General features: G+C 42.2%; 1 protein-coding gene across 4 annotated transcripts in view; it reads left to right on the top strand.

Annotated features, from left to right (window-relative positions):
* The first annotated feature begins 3,952 nt into the window (after window positions 1-3,952).
* RNF14 (ring finger protein 14) overlaps window positions 3,953-17,718 on the top strand; it is a 74,550-nt gene continuing 60,784 nt past the window's right edge. The window contains exons 1-4 of one of the 4 annotated variants that reach the window (XM_040344614.1): window positions 4,007-4,090; window positions 8,233-8,307; window positions 11,948-11,969; window positions 14,494-14,654. In XM_040344614.1, the coding sequence (XP_040200548.1) occupies window positions 14,501-14,654 (154 nt within the window). In that variant the 5' untranslated portion in view covers window positions 4,007-4,090; window positions 8,233-8,307; window positions 11,948-11,969; window positions 14,494-14,500. Of the gene's footprint in view, window positions 4,091-8,232; window positions 8,308-11,947; window positions 11,970-14,493; window positions 14,655-17,718 lie in introns of all 4 variants that reach the window. The other 3 variants (XM_040344615.1, XM_040344613.1, XM_040344616.1) reach the window with 3 other exon arrangements.

The raw sequence follows: 17,718 nt of genomic DNA, 5'->3' as shown, positions 1-17,718 counted from the left end.
CCTACATACAAATACATCATAATGCCCTTTCCCCTCAAGCACCTCCTTCACATATCTCCGGATTTATCAGAATCATTCTCTATTGAAATTCCAAAAATAAAGAACATCATTGTGCTTTCTTGCTAGTTAACTACTTGCCGACCAGCCACAATACATATACTGCAGCTGGGAAGTACATGCAGGCAAAATCATGTACAGAGTGGATTGTGGATCCTGGGACCTGGTGATCACATGATTGCTATGCGGTCACATGATCACAATGTCAACAAAGCTGTTATGAATAAATTTGCTATGCTGTGATTGGCCCACAGCTATCACATGGTACCTGGGACAATCACAGCACCCTATACAACGTGATTAGCTGTAGCCAATCACAGATCACTAGTGATCTCAGCTGTCGTGAATGGTTAACCAATTCATGACAGTTAAAAACGTTCCTGTTATTAAAAAATCTTGTAAAAAAAATTCCCTTACTATCCCTCAATAGTACAGTGTTACTATGATGAAAATATGTAAAAATAATAGTAACATTTTTATAATAATGTTAAATATGTATAAAAAGTTTAAAATTTTTTATTTATTTTTTACATACTATCACCAGTCACTAGGGTTGCCACCTCATCCCTTTAAAACAGAACACATATGAATTACACAGGTTCTGAGGCTAATTTAATGCAGGTAAGGCACCAAATGAGTCTAATTACCACCTTAATTAGCCACAGAACCTGTGTAATTCATATGTGTTCTGTTTTAAAGGGATGAGGTGGCAACCCTACCAGTCACTGTCCCTGATCACCGCCACGTCAGTCTCATGATGATGCTGTACTGCATTGGTGACAGTAGGTAAAAACAAAAAATTGTGTTTAATTTCTTAATTTTCCAAAAAATTGTGACAGAAAATTACAACTTAAACTTAAAATAAACTCACTGGGCCAGATCCACAGAGCAAGTACGCCGGCGTATCTACTGATACGCCGGCATACTTTCAAATTTCCCGCGTCGTATCTTTAGTTTGAATCCTCAAACCAAGATACGACGGCTTTTGGGTAAGATCCGACAGGTGTACGTCTTCGTACGCCTTCGGATCTTAGATGCAATACTTCGGCGCCCGCTGGGTGGAGTTCGCGTCGTTTTCCGCGTCGGGTATGCAAATTAGCAATTTACGACGATCCACGAACATACGCGCCGCCGTCGCATTTTCTAACGTCGTCTGTAGTCGGCTTTTTCCAGCGTTTAGTTAAAGCTGGTATTTTGTGGCGTATAGATAGACTTGCCATGTTAAGTATGGCCATCGTTCCCGCGTCTAAATTTTTAAATTTTTTTTTTGCGTAAGTTGTCCGTGAATAGGGATGGACGTAAATCACGTCTAAGTTAAAAAAATGACGTCGTTGCGACGTCATTTCGCGCAAAGCACGGCGGGAAATTTCTGGACGACGCATGCGCAGTTCATTCGGCGCGGGGACGCGCTTCATTTAAATGAAACCCGCCCCCTGATCGCTGATTTGAATTCCGCCGCCAGAAATACACTACGCCGCCGTAACTTTCTGGCGCGAAATCGTTGAGGATTCGAAATTCCGCCAGGTAAGGTACGGTGGCGTAGCGTATCTCTGATACGCTGCGCGGATCCAATTTTCTCTGAATCTGGCCCACTATGCCTCTTACTAAATACCTATTGTCTACTTTCCAAAAAGGGGTCATTTTGGGGGAATTTTCACTTTCCTAGCATTTTAGTGCCTCGAGAAATTAGGCCATCAGTACATCAGAATTTACCAATTTTCAAATATATACCATAGTTTGTAGATGCTAAACCAGGGGTCTCCAAACTGCGGCCCTGGGGCCAGATGCGGCCCTTTGCGTGCCTTAATGCGGCCCTTGGGGCACTGTTTCATCCAACTCCAATAGGGCATAATTCTTGTTGCTAACACCAATGGGGCACTATTCCTCCAACTGACACCATCAATTCTTTCCATTAAACACCAACGATGGGGCACTAGTCCTTCCACTGACACCAAAGATATGGTATTATTTACTCTCACTGGATACCTGGACATTTTCTACTCTGAATGGCCCTAGTCTGGCCCCCCTAAAGTCTGAAGGACCATAAACTGGCCCTTTGTTTAGAAAGTTTGGAGACCCCTGTGCTAAACCTTTTTTAAAAAATCATTTAATAAACACTTGTTGCGATTTATATGACATGTAGCAAAAAAAAATTTGCCTAAATGTATGATAAAATTTGATTTTATTGTAAATGTTTAATGACAGAAAGTAGAAAATATTTGTTTGTTTTTTCAAACTTTTTGGTGTTTTTTCGTTTATATTGCAAAAAAAAAAAAAAAAAAACAGTAGTGATCAAATGCCACCAAAAGAAAGCTATATTTGTGTGAAAAAAATTATACAATTTTCATTTAGCCCTGTGCAAGAAGAAAAAAAACTAACAATACACACCAAACTGAGCATGTATTTTTGGGGATCAGTGACACTAATACAGTGATTTTATAAATGACACTGGCAGGGAAGGGGTTAACCTCAGGGGTGGTCGAATGGTTAAGTGTGCTCCTAGGTAGTGATTTCTAACTGGGGGGGGGTGGACTGACTGGAAGAAGCAAGGTATCTGTGTTCCTGATTAGCAGGAACACAAGAGATCTCTCTCTCCCTCTGTGACAGAACAACAGTCTGCCTTGTTTACATTTCCTACGAATGGCCGCCGGGACCTGCTGATTGGCTTCCACTGTGTCCAATCACTGCAGGAGCGTGGCTCCGGTGGCACGTGTGCGCCCCAGAGCCAACAACAGGAAACAATGTACAGATACCTTGTTTGGCGCACCTGGGTGGCAGTAAATGTGAAGGGGGGCGGTGTGGAAGCAGTTAAAGCGGAGGTTCACCCTTTAAAACATTTTTTGACATCACACAAAGTCGCGCCATCCTACCGACACAATGCCGGTGTTTTTTTTTTTTTTCAGCACATACCTCTTAATCCCGATTTTCACCTCACGGCGATCCCGCGGGAGTGGGCGTTCCCAAACACTGCCTGTGATTGACAGGCTTCCGAACGGCGCATACTGCGCGTCACAGGTTGCCGACAGAACCCGAACGTCGGTGCGCAGGCGCCGTATAGAGCCGCACCGACGTTCGGGTTTTTTCGGCAACCTGTGACGCGCAATATGCGCCGTTCGGAAGCCTGTCAATCACAGGCAGTGCTTGGGAACGCCCACTCCCGCGGGATCGCCGTGAGGTGAAAATCGGGATTAAGAGGTATGTGCTGAAAAAAAACAAAACACTGGCATTGTGTCGGTAGGATGGCGCGACTTTGCGTGATGTCAAAAAATGTTTTAAAGGGTGAACCTCCGCTTTAAATAGCCTAATATTAAGACAGCACCAACTCGATAGTCAAAAAGCAGGAAAGTACATAAAAGATGGGCGTTTGATGGTAGTCTCTGGATATATATTCTAACATCAAATATACACACATATATAAAAAAGAAGAAGATTAATCGGTCCAAAAAAAATGTTGCTAAAACAAGAAATACATCCATATGACATCAAGGAGCCCACGTATATAAAAATAAATATATGAGAATCAGTCAGATGTAACGTGGAGCTTGCCATCATGTTTCATGGTATATGCCACGTCTTCATGTACCACAAAACATCTGACTGCTTCTCATATATTTGTTTTTATATACGTGGGCTCCTTGATGTCCTCTGGATGTATTTATTGTTTTAGCAATCTTTTTTTTTGGACCAATTAATCTTCTTTTTTTTTTAAATATGTGTGTATATTTGATGTTAGAATATATATATCCAAAGACCACCGTCAAACGCCCATCTTTTATGTATTTTCCTGCAATATAAAATATGTCTGTTTTTAGATTTTATACAGCTTTATAATACTGCCATCGTATAACATGAATCTTTCCCACAAAAGCAATGTGCCACATGAAGCAGCTCCCAGGCACTGTCCCGCAATCAGGAGGAAACGCTCTGAGTCCTCTGGGCCGCTACGTGGCGCTGTGGTCGGTTTGTATCCCATTGTAACTTCCTGATCTGCACGTTCCTGTGTGGCCGTGAAGATAGTGTCTGTTCTTGTCAGGTTGGTGATTGTGTAGTTGTCAGGCTGTGTGATTGTGGGGAATCATGGTTTCTATAGAACGGCTCAGTGCCCAGGCAGAGTCCTGTGTGCTGGCCTGGTATAGATAGGCCGGCTGTGTTATACGACCCCTGAGTGTGATGTGTAATGATTCCCTGCACTTCCTATAGTAGGTAGAGGCGTAATGTCCTCATGTGTGAGTCATTCCTGCTCTATACAAGGAGCCAATACACACAACATCTATTCTAAGTTCTATGCTAACCATTGTCCTTGCTTCCCTCTTCTCGGAAACATTTAAAAAAAAAGAAATCCTAACTTTAGTATGCTACAAACAGCTTCTATTTCTTTAACCCCTTTTGGGCATAATCACATGGGCACATAGGTCTGTACAACATAAAAATGGCCCAAATCTTGTGTACCAACCTTCAGCACAAATCAGTGACAGGCATTGGCTCTACGCTGCTCACCGCACATCCCATTGTTTACATACATTCTGGTGTGGCTGTGCCATGAACTTTGTGTCCTTGGTTGTTCATCTGCACCTGTATGTATGTATGTAAACGATCGGATGTACCATGAACTTTGTGTCCAGGGTTGTTCATCCGTGCCTGTATGTATGTACACGATCGGTTGTGCCATAAACTTTGTGTACAGGGTTGTTCATTCGTGCCTGTATGTATGTAAACGATTGGATGTGCCATGAACTTTGTATCCAGGGTTGTTTATCCTTACCTGTATGTATGTATGTATGTATGTAAAAGATCGGATGTGCCATGAACTTTGTGTCCGGGGTTGTTTATCCTTACCTGTATGTATGTAAAAGATCGGATGTGCCATGAACTTTGTGTCCGGGGTTGTTTATCCTTACCTGTATGTATGTAAAAGATCGGATGTGCCATGAATTTTGTGTCCGGGGTTGTTTATCCTTACCTGTATGTATGTAAAAGATCGGTTGTGCCATGAACTTTGTGTCCGGGGTTGTTTATCCTTACCTGTATGTATGTAAACAATTGGATGTGCCATGAACTTTGTGTCCAGGGTTGCTCATCCGTGCCTGTATGTATGTAAACAATCGGATGTGCGATGAACAGTCTTTGTAGCTGCTAACTTCTAGATTTTTTTTTTTAAGCGCCGGACCTCTGCTTTAAGTGACACTTTGTGGGAACCAGTGACACTAATACAGTGATCATTGCTAAAAATATGCACTGTCACTGTCCTAATGACACTGGCTGGGAATGGGTTAAACATCAGAGGCTATCAAAGGGTTACATGTGTGCCTATCTGGTGTTTTGGTGTTCACTGTGTGCTGTTTTTACTAGGGGAAGAAATGTATTCTAGTCCTTGCTTTGTAGGAACACAGAATTCATCCCTTTCCCTCTGTCAGAACAGCTATCTGACTTGTTTACACATATATGTGTTCTTTATCTATGATCAGCGGGTGCCAGAGGATATCGAGTGCCCGGCACCCACAGGTCGACTTCTGCTGTTTATATGTGTGTGTGTATATATACCGTATATATATATATATATATATATATATATATATATATATATATATATATATATATATATACATACACGTGATTTGGCGCACAGCCATCACCCTGTAGTGGTTAATAATTGTAAAGTACAATTGCAGTAAAATTCATTGTAAAATGTATTCCCCCATCAAGACAGTTAGGACTCTTTCACATGGGGTGGACTCCACCAGTGTATTGGCCTGCTCAGCGGGTGATCGCTTAAGTTAAATGATTTGTTTTACACAATAAGACCCCTCTCACACTGAGGCAGTTTTCTGGCATTTTAGCGCTAGAAATAGCACCTGAAAACTGCCTCCCATGCCACCCAAATGTGAAAGCCCGAGTGCTTTCACACTGGGGCGGTTTGGTAGCGCTATATACACCGCTCCCAAAACGCCCTGCCCATCGAAATGAATGGGCAGTGCTTCAAAATGCCTAAAAAGCGATTCGGAAGCGTTAATAGCGCCCCACTAGAAGCCGAAAAGCGCCGCTTAAATATCGCTAAAGCACCGCTGGAATGGCCATGGCCCCACTGTGAAACTGGCCTAAACAGGGATATGCTTTGTTCATATTTAATGCCTGAGGTTTACAACCACTTTAAAATTTAGAATTAAACCAAGACAACTATAGACAGAACACACAAACCACAAACTGTTCAACGTACATATTGGGATTCATTTACTGAGGCTGGGTTCACACTACTACACTACTTTCATCCTACTTTGCTCTGCTACATTGGTCCTACATTTATCCTACATTGGTCCTACATCCATCCTACTTTCATGAACAGGATACTACTTTGGTCCGACTTCAATGATATTCAATGGGCCTGAAGTAGGATCAATGCAGGACCAAAAGTAGTACAGGGAGCATTTTCAAAGTCGGACCGACTTGTGTAGGACACTACAAGACGCTCTCATAGGGAAACATTGAACACAGAGCAAAGTAGGATGAAAGTAGTGTAGTAGTGTGAACCCAGCCTAGATCTGGAGCACACAGAATCTGGTGCAGCTGTGCATGGTAGCCAATCAGCTTCTAACTTCAGCTTGTTCAATTAAGCTTTGGCAATAAAACCTGGAAGCTGATTGGTTTCTATGTAGAGCTGCACCAGATTTTTCACTCTCCATGTTTAGTAAATCAACCCCATTGTGTTGATCTTTATCCTCTTTTCTTTATATATTGGAATTCACTAGTGGAAAGATCTGTCTTTTGATACAATTACACAATAGGCCCAAGACTTTTAGAGCCGGTTCACACTGGGGCGAACATTTTACACAAGTTAATCAAACTTTTTATGCTAGGATTGCAAAACATCAATCTGGAACTGATAAAAAAAAAGGACACAATTGAGATGTCAAATGTTCTCCTTCTGGGAGCCTTTGTTCCAGTGACAGCTGTCCAAGCTGGGTGTTATCTTCATTTTGGGGAGATTTCCTCTCTTTTCCCGTTTGTGTCTCTGAAGCTGGAAGTTTTTTCAAATGGGACATAGACAGCAATAAAAACCTGACATAGGTTCTCCGCTAAATCTAGAAAATAATGTTTTGCCTGAAGTTCCTTTTTTATAATTCAAGGAACTCAAGACAGAGCAGCAATGATGTTGAAAAAGCATAATTCCTAGCAACCAATTTTCTCCCACTTTTTATCAGATTTGGAAATATGGAGCAAAGAAAAATGTATTCCTGGTTAAGACCTAAAGCCCTGGTTCACACTGGGTACGATTTGGAACGATTTGAGATGCGATTTGACATGTCAAATCGCATCTCAAATCGGCGGCAATTGTCGGCAATGGCACTGTCCTAATCAGTGCGACGCCGCATCTGCGATTTCAAAAAGTAGTTCCTGTACTACTTTTTGCGATTTCGGGCCACGATTTACATTAAATTGCGGCCGAAATCGCGGCAAAATCGCAGCCGCAAAATCGCGGTAAAATCTTGCATTTTACCGCGATTTTGAATTCGCAGCAGTGTGAACCTAGGCTAAGCGATTTTGGCCCGAAATCGCAAAAAAGTAGTACAGGAACTACTTTTTGAAATCGCTGTTTCTATCCGGTCTCTCCCCTCCATTATGGCCTTTCGTAAAAGGATAAAAACTTGGTTTTTTGAGGGAAAAGCAGGCTGAGTCACGTTAGTTTTCCCTGTTGTTCCTTGGTAGTTTGCTTTTTTGTGCTCTCCTTTTTTCTTTTCCTTCTATTTTCTTTCCCTGACTTGATTTATCTATTTACAGGTATGTCTTCTGCGCTTAGACGCTTCCCTGACGGGTCAGTATTTGGCGCATTACAAATCCAATAAATCAATCAATCAATCAATCAATCGCAGATGCGGCGTCGCACTGATTAGGACAGTGCCATTGCCGGCAAATGCCGCCGATTTGACATGTCAAATCGCATCTCAAATCGTTCCAAATCGTACCCAGTGTGAACCAGGGCTCAAACCTGTTCTGAAAATGAAAAGTGTTGTTAATGAAAATGAATTCTGATTGGTCAATATACTTTGCATTTACCTTTACCTTTATCATACTAAACCAGCAAACAGCATTAATATTTGCTGTAGATTTAAAAGTGTGATGCATATTTGTTATAGGGTTATGAGCATAACTAACTGATTGTCTTTCCATTACTGTCACTAGATTCAGCATGGCTCAACTTCATGAAGAATTCCTCTAGTTAGTCCTCAATTTCCTTTTCAGTCTTACATCACCGAGGTATGTTTTATACATTTGAGGTCAATTATATATATATATATATATATATATATATATATATATATATATATATATATATATATATATATATATATATATATATATATATATATATATAGTAATAAGAGATCTAGATTGCTGTGAATCATTTTGCAAGGCTTTCTATTTGTGTGTGTGTTTTTTTTTCTTAGAGCGGAATTCCAGTAATTTGTGTGTTTATTAAAAGGCAGCAGCTACAAAAACTGTAGCTGCTGACTTTTAATAAACACACACTTGCCTGTCCCACGGTCCAGCGATGCACTCACCCCAGCAGTTTTTTTCCTCTCTCCTCCCTCGGCGGACGCATAATTTCTATGGGCACTCAGCTGTGACAGCTTGCGGCTTCACAACCGGGTGCCCACAACACGAATGCGCGAGCGGCGCTGCACTCTGTGATTGGTTCCGAAGTCTTCTGGGACCTGTCCGATCACATGGTTCAAGAGCCGCATTAGTGGCTGTTTACAGAGAAAAGGGTCGTGCTATGTACTAGCAACACGGTTTGGCCTCGATCGCTGCGCAACCCTGTGTCCACCCATATGACGTCCACCCAGAACGAGAGCCGCACCGTCCATTCAACATTTGACGGTGGGCGGGCGGCAAGTGGTTAAAGCATGTTATAAGACACAGTGCTTGTGCTGTGTCATTTTGGCCCCTAGTAACACCTAAAAAAAAAACTGGCTGATCCTGCCAGTTTCTACCCTCCCCTATGTAAACCTACAATGTTTACGCGCCTCCTTCATCGGCAGCCCAGCTCTCTCCCCCTCCCTGCCTGTCAGCTTGTGACAGTGCCGCCCTCCCTCCTGCTGCTTGAATAACACTAACTTGTGTGCACCATCCGTACTGCCTCCTATTGTAGTGTCTCCCTCTGTGTATGATTTATAAAAATTATGGCTGCAAATACCTAATTTCAGATCAGAGATCGCGATCACATGACAGGCCGGATCGCTCCTCCTCTCCCAACTGATGTCAGCGGGGGAATTTCGGCCTGGCCCGCTGCATCTCAGAGGAGGAGAGGAGAAATCTGGCTGGTCGTGTGATCGCGATCTCCGCTCAAAAATTTGGTATTTGCAGCATTTATGTTTACATTGAAATATGCCAAGCCCTCTTGATACAAATGTGAAATATATAAATACCAAATGGAGCGTTTTTCTATATAAGTAAATCTACAGTTGCAAAGCTGCAGGAAGTATCAATGAACTATGAGGGAACTCATCCGCGGTGGGGGATGGGGCTTGTAGTTTTCTCATTAACAGTTTTCTGTGAATGATTGATGCAGCTGTACCGGCAGAGCCCCGCACAGCTATGCAGTTTTTAAAATGTGACAGCATGTGCGGGAAGAAATTGCCACCTCCCCATCCACGTTGTCGAGGGGTGCAGGGGGGCGGACTGGACCTGGGATATGTAACGTTTAACATGCTCCAAAAGATGAACTTATCCTTTAAGTGAATTCTAATGGTGGTGGGATGTGTTGATTTATCTATATGCAACAATGCTGACTGCTTGTGCATTTAGACCAGGGCAAGCTGTTTTGGTATGAACCTTTCTAGGCTATTTTACAATCCTTGGTTAGTTTTCTGTTGGAGCTAATTGTAATTGACTTGGATAAAACAATGGGGGTTATTTACTAAGGGCAAATCCACTTTGCACTACAAGTGCAAAATGCACTTGAAATTGCACTAAAAGTTCACTTGGAAGTGCAGTCGCTGTAGATCCAAAGGGGGACATGCAAGGAAAATAAAATCCAGCATTTTAGCTTGCACATGATTGGATAATAAAATCAGCAGAGCTTCCCCTCATTTTAGATCTACCCCTTAGATTTACAGCGACTGCATTTCCAAGTGCACTTTCACTGCACTTGTAGTGCAAACTGAATTTGCCTTTCGTAAATAACCCCCAATGTGTATTTCTTACTTATACTACTCATATTCATCTTAATTTTTTTCTGGAGGTTTTGATTATTTATTATAAGCTGGAGGTTAAAGCTGAATTCTTGGTACAGTTTTTCTGCATAGTTATGGAGCCAAGGTTTGCTACTGTATAATCATTAATAGACAGTTGTTTTCATGTATGGGTTTGGCTCCCTCTAGTGCAGGGGTCTCCAAACTTTCTAAACAAAGGGCCAGTTTATGGTCCTTCAGACTTTAGGGGGGCCAGACTAGGGCCATTCAGAGTAGAAAATGTCCAGGTATCCAGTGAGAGTAAATAATACCATATCTTTGGTGTCAGTGGAAGGACTAGTGCCCCATCGTTGGTGTTTAATGGAAAGAATTGATGGTGTCAGTTGGAGGAATAGTGCCCCATTGGTGTTAGCAACAAGAATTATGCCCTATTGGAGTTGGATGAAACAGTGCCCCAAGGGCCGCATTAAGGCACGCAAAGGGCCGCATCTGGCCCCAGGGCCGCAGTTTGGAGACCCCTGCTCTAGTGCATGCTGGACTCTGAGTGTTTTTTTTCATCCTGTGAGAATGACCAGAGAAATGCATTATGGAACATGTAGTCTGGGACCAGGAAGTGACTCTGTTGGCTGGGCCAATCTAGACCACGGGACACAGAATGCAGTGCGCACAGAACAGCCTGCTGGGAGAAGACATAAAAAGGTGGATAAGGCCTGTTTCCACCCTCTCTGGACGCCATTCTGAACCTGCCAGCAGGAGGTCTGCCTGACAGGTAGTGAGAGTCTGTGGCCTATACAGCGGAGAGCCGGATTGCCTGTCTAAGAGGAACCTCAGAGGACAGCACCGCTACCCCAGCGAAGGGACCGGCCTGCGCTCCGGATCATCGGGGTACACCTGCATTCCAGTCCACCGGGAGGCACAGTGTGGCGCCATTTCCACAGGACATAGGCACCAGGAAATTCCGGCTGGAACCCTCCATTCATCTGATGTCCATAGTGGCGAGAGGGCACAGCCCATCCTGATAGTGATAACAGTATTGCTGAGTAGTTCTTTTACAGACTGGCTGGTGATACCTGTAGTTCTACGCAAAGTAAATCTACTTCCTTACAGACCTCACGTAACAGGCGCTTCGGGCCTATTCTTCCCCATTGCGCCCAGAAGTCAGTACTGTAATCAACTCCTTATTGCAATAAAAGAGGAACACACATGTGGTAAAATTTCTTCACACAAAGCATCAATTAGTCCATCTTGCTCTTTTCCTTTTATGTCTCCTCCTTACTTTGGATTACAAATTACACTGTAGTATAAACTACAGGCTAGCTGAAGCTATCCAGAATTGAAAGAACATTTATCATCTCCTCTTTGTTATGTGCCACTGCTTTGCATCTTATTGCTTAATCATTGAACTACAACCTAGAGGGAGCCAATTTGTAGGATATTACTCAAGTTACATTGTGTTATTTGTATGTCTATTACTGATTATGGTATCCAATACATGTGTTAAGGGTGTTGGATATTTATGTCTCTGTATACCTGTTCACATAGATCTGATAGAGGATTTATGTTGATCACCTTTGTATACCAGTTATGAGAAATACTCTGTCCAACTTAAGCTGTGTTTTATTCATGCCATTCTTTGTGTTCATTCTTTGTCTCATATCTGAGTGATTCTGTGTGAGTTCCTCATTACTAACGCAACATTGCAGGATGGAACCCAAGGTGTCAGAGGTAAGAGGGGATTTGAAAAGTCGAGGTAACCAGTGGGGTTTAGAGTCTATTAGCAGCCCCCACAGGGGTACCGCTACAGTTACATTTGTCCAGCTTTCACCAAGTATACATCTTTGACATTAGTGGTATCATTGTGAAAGTGGGCACTCACTTTAGTTGTCAGCCTGGTCTTCCATGTCCTGTGCTGAGCGGCTCCCCTTCTGCATAGTGCAGACACAGGTTGCTTGCTCAGCACAGCTGTCATTCACAGAGTGCCTTGTATTTTTTTTTTCAGTAAATAAATACAAGGCATTTTTTGATTGAGCAAGAAAGCGATCTTGATGTCACCATCTGTCCTCCCCACCTCTCCCAATCATAGAACACTTTGAATTCATTGAAACAATAATTGGCATTCTATAAATAGTGGCTGTGATGATGAATGTCATGCCTTCGGCCTACAAGGAAAATAATATCTTCTGGACTTGCAATACTACCACTAGTTGCCACTCTTAACAAAAGACTATTGATGGGCAGTGTTCTATGGTTAATACACATTTCCTGTCATATCACTGGGAACTTGCTCCACTTCCTACTACAACTCTTTCACCTTTTCCACTGAGATAGACGGCATGGAGCCAGCTAAGCCTGCACCACATGTTTCCTAGGAAAATCCTGGTCCTTCTAAGGTTCCATTCACGCTAATGCTTTTTCTGATGCATTTTGCAGAAATGCAGGGACATTTTTTAACATGGTTTCCTATGGAACATGTTCACATCAATGCTTTTTTGTGCCTCTACGTTTTTGGAAAGGATCAGGGACTTTTTTTCCTGCAAAAAGCAGCGTTTTGCATGTAATAGAATTCAATGGACCCGCATCCAAAACGCAAGTACTGCGTTTTTACCGTGATTTTTTAGCTGGTTGTTAAATGAATTGTAAAAAAATTAAAATTGATGTAAAAAAAAAATTAAAACGCAAAATCGCAGTAAAAACGCAAGTCAAAAAACGCAGCAAGCAACTCAAAAAAGCACTGCAAAAATACTCAAAAGGAACATGCATAGGTGTGAATCGAGCCTTAGGCAGCATCGCTGGTATGCTAAAGATTGTTTACCTGTATACCTAGTGGACATTTGTTTATGTTCATGTAATTCTTATATGTTCATTTATCTGTTTATTTCTAGTTTCACCGCTCGTTCTTATATGGGCACCACCTGTTCATTGTAATAAAGATCCAAATTTACAGACAGTCTGGTTATTTTAGGATGCAAGGTTTAAGCTGTATGTTGAGCCACATACATGCCAGGGGCAAACGTGTAGTGAGAACAAAACAATGGAGCAACCCCTGTGTTTACTATACAGAAGGGCAGCTGGGGAAATCACTTTACTACCACTGCCCACTGATATTGAATATATTTACTTACAAGCTGGATCAATGTAACTATGCAATAAAAAACATACCCGGAATTCAGCTTTAAATTACGGTAATTAAGTTGTGTGTGTTTTTTTTTTTCTTTTTTATATCCTGACCCTTGGTTATCAAGAAGGATACATACTCCCACTGTGGTGCTATTCTGAAACTTTGTGTGAAGTGTATTAACAGGAAGGTTAGCATTTTTTTTTCAAGGACACTTTACAGTAAAAAAATTAAAGGGTCAGTTCCCCCAAAATTGATAATTATGTATGTTTTTGGTAGATGCTGAAGAACTAAACCACCTAACAATTTCTTGCATTGCTTAGGGATCTATAGGGGAGGTATCTGTTTTTTAGTTCCTGGCTCTGCACATCTGCTCTGGTCAATATCAAGGGTTCCCTTTCTACTTGTTGATTTTATTTATTTTTTTAAGGAAGACTGCAATGGGTGGAACCAACAGTGGTTGGCAGAAACACCCAAAACTTTCAGCTAGACAGGAAAAGTATCAGGAATTTAGGCTGGGAGTTTTTGCTTTTGGGGTATCCAAGTCATAATGAATGAGGGTTTGACATAGACAACCAGGTTTCGCTTCTAAAGCCCCATAGACACGACCGGTTTTCCTGCCAGGAAAACTGCCAAGAGAGCTTTTGGCCGGGAAAACCGGACATGTGTATGCTTCTTAGCAGTTTTCCCATCAGGAAAACAGACGGGAATCCCGACGGGAAAATAGAGAACCTGTTCTCTATTTTCCTGTCGGGATTCCCGGTGGCTTTTACTAATACTCTAAGGGAAACACTGCGAGGTAGTGCCCATGGAGCATACACACGGCTGGGATTCCCGGCCAAAGCTCCATGGCAGTTTTCCTGGCGGGTTCTCGGTTTTCACGACCGACTTTTTACCGCCGTGAAAACTCTATTGCCTTGATTGGGAAAATATATAGTATAGTATTGAAAACAGAAATGCATCACTCTAAAGTTCTTAAACGTGTTATTACAAGCTTTATTGTGAAATTGACTGTAATTTTTTAACTGACATTTGGTTTTTAAACCTAATAAGGAACTGATTTTATTCTGTGTGTTTATAGTAATTGCAACTGTACTAAAATGATTAACATACTCTGTGTGATGACATTCACAGATAACCAATGTCCACTGAAAATCAGGAGGCCCAGGAGGATGAACTGCTAGCACTCAGTAGTATATATTCTGAGGATGAGTTTAAGAGAGCCGACACTGCTCCAGGAGGGGAAATCCAAGTGTGTCTGGAACTTCCTCCAAATTTTAAAATATCTGTTAAATGTAAGTGGGGGAAAATGCACCTACTCACTGACTCAAAATGCTGTATTCTTACTGTTAAATTTTTTTTTTTACTTAAAAAATGTCATATATCCCTAGTCCAGCCCTGTAGCTGCAGCTCCAGTTTAAGAATTTCCAGCTCTTTATAACAGCCAGTGGGGGGTGGGGAAAAAATAATCTCCTTGCTAATTGCGAAAACAATTTCCCATGGTTCCTTCCAGTGTCCACTTACCGAGCAAAAGAACACTGGGCACCCTTTGATATGTGCATGTTCCAGGGATAGAGCTGGCCACTGGATGGTGTAGGCTTCAGCTGTGCCCATCAGTTGTTTGATTACGTTCTATAAGGCCTGCTTTTGGAACAGTAATCAAGGGAACAATCGGCACAGCACAGCTAAACTCTGTACCATCCAGTGGCCAGTAGGGAGAAAAATGGGATGCGTTCTCTTTCACTCTGGCCTGTCATTTCTCATTACTTACACTTGTAGTCTCTGCTCTCAGTGCATCTAAATGGTTGGCTACAAAAGGGCAATATTGAGAGCAGAATGAACTGTAGATGTATGGATATAGAAAATTACGGTAACTCAAATTAAAATCTCTGAATGATTTATGGTGACTTTAGGTATATATATATATATATATATATATATATATATATATATATATATATATATATATATTATATATATATATATATACCTAAAGTCACCATAAATCATTCAGAGATTTTAATTTGAGTTCATGCTTCAAAGTTCAATTCTCAATTGTTTCATGCAGTTTCTTTAAAATATATATATATATATATATATATATATATATATATTTTTTAAAGAAACTGCATGAAACAATTGAGAATTGAACTTTGAAGCATGAAAGTAAAGTGAACCATGCCAAGATGGTGCTAATTATTAATCCCGTCCAGATGTTATCAAATTGAGGGACCTCAATCAAAGATAAAAAAAAGTGAAACATTACAGTTCTGTGTTCAGGTGTAAATAAAATGTCAATAAATGTGTTAAACTCAAATATATAACAAACAAGTGATGATCACTCTAAATCAGGGGTCCTCAAACATACGGCCCGCCAAGGCGATTTACCCGGCCCACGGCACGGACTGTCCCTTTTTTAAGATTGCAGCACTTCCCCTCCGCAGCACTTCCCCCTCCCCTCTGCTACATTGGTCACACAAGACATGAAGCGTGACAGGTCCAAACAAAGGGCGGGACTTTTCGAGTTAAGAAGCGGGTAATTGGTTACTAGGCAGTGGGACGGTCCCTGCAATCAATCATCTGCCTTTCACTTGAAAAGTCCCGCACTTTGTCCGATCCTGTCAGGCTTTGCATCATGTGTGAATAAGTTAGGGGGAGTGCTGTGATATGCGGGGGGGAGTGCTGTGCTGTGATATGCGGGGGGGAGTGCTGTGCTGTGATATGCGGGGGGGAGGGAGTGCTGTGATATGCGGGGGGGAGGGAGTGCTGTGATATGCGGGGGGGGGGGGTGCTGTGATATGCGGGGGGGGGGGAGTGCTGTGATATATGCGGGGGGGGGAGTGCTGTGATATGCAGGGGGGGAGGGGTGTGATATGGTGGAAGTTCTGTGCTGTCATATGCGGGGGGTGAGTGCTGTGCTGTGATATGGTGGAAGTGCTGTGCTGTGATATGCGGGGGGGGGGGAGTGCTGTGCTGTGATATGGTGGAAGTGCTGTGATATGCGGGGGGGGGGGGAGTGCTGTGATATGGTGGAAGTGCTGTGCTGTGATATGGTGGAAGTGCTGTGCTGTGTGTGGGCGGGACTTGCATGAGTGATCGCTTCTGCGCGCGAGCTACCGGGGATAGGGGCGTTTAAAAAAATATATATATATATTTTTATTTTTACACTTTTATTTTTAATTTTTATTTATTTTTGATCACTTTTATTCCTATTACAAGGAATGTAAACACCCCTTGTAATAGGAATCAGTGTGACAGGTCCTCTTTATGGAGAAATGTGGGGTCAATAAGACCCCACATCTCTCCTCCAGGCTTACAAGCATGAAATCAGTGAAAATACATTCACCGATCTCACACCTACAGCCACGATTGCGGCTTTGTTTACTTCCGGGTACCGGGTGTGACGTCATAACGTCGCGCCCGGGCCTCCGACGGTCATAGAGATGACTGGTGACCATCTGGTCACCAGTCACCTCTATGCTTCCCCAGCCAGCGCCGGCCGATTCGCTCTCCGGGCCCCCGATGGCACGGGAGAGCCCGGAGAAGCACCGGATGGCGGCGGGAGGGGGGTGACGTCCCCTCCTGCTGCTTATAAGAACGATCAAGTGGCGGAACTGCCGCTTTGATCTTTATTATTGTGCACAGAATCGCCGGCTGAAGACGGTGAGATCTGAATGATGCCTGTAGCTGCAGGCATCATTCAGATATCACCGCACAAAGTCAAGGACGTATTTTGTCGTACTGCAGTGGTCAAGTGCTTAATTGTGGTATTATATTAAGTTTCATATATTTTTTTTTTTTCACATGCCATTATCACTGCAGAATCACTAGGAAGGTTCTAATATTTAGAGTAATTACAACTTGTTTGTTATATATTGGAGATTAACACATTTATTGAGATTTTATATACACCTGGACACAACGCTGTCGTTTTTTACGTTTTGAACTTTGAATCGTATGTGTTTTTTTTTTTTTTTAATCAAGTATTCTTTAAAAAACATTTTTCACGTTAACATTGTAAAAAACAAGGTAAGAAAGCAGTCAATTACAGGAGAGAGACTTCCATCCATCCAATAATGCACAACATGTCAAAAATATTACAGTAATGTAGTCACTGTGCCTGTCACACTCATAGGCTAAGTAAACGCCTACAATTTTTTTCGGTTAACCCAGCGGGCTGAATAAAAAAAAAAAAAAAGAGAGGTCACCATACTACCTAAACAGTGTTAGTGCTGTGACCTCTGCTGCTATGCTGTTGTGTTTTGACAGGGGAACTGCCTCTGTGACAGAACACACTGAGCCATTGGCTGCCAGTGCTGATTGGTTGGTGGACGGATGCTGTTTTTTCTGCAAGACCAT

The sequence above is a fragment of the Rana temporaria genome, chromosome 3 (assembly GCF_905171775.1).
Source record: "Rana temporaria chromosome 3, aRanTem1.1, whole genome shotgun sequence".
Taxonomy (NCBI): domain Eukaryota; kingdom Metazoa; phylum Chordata; class Amphibia; order Anura; family Ranidae; genus Rana; species Rana temporaria.
This window is presented reverse-complemented; position numbering and strand designations above follow the sequence as displayed.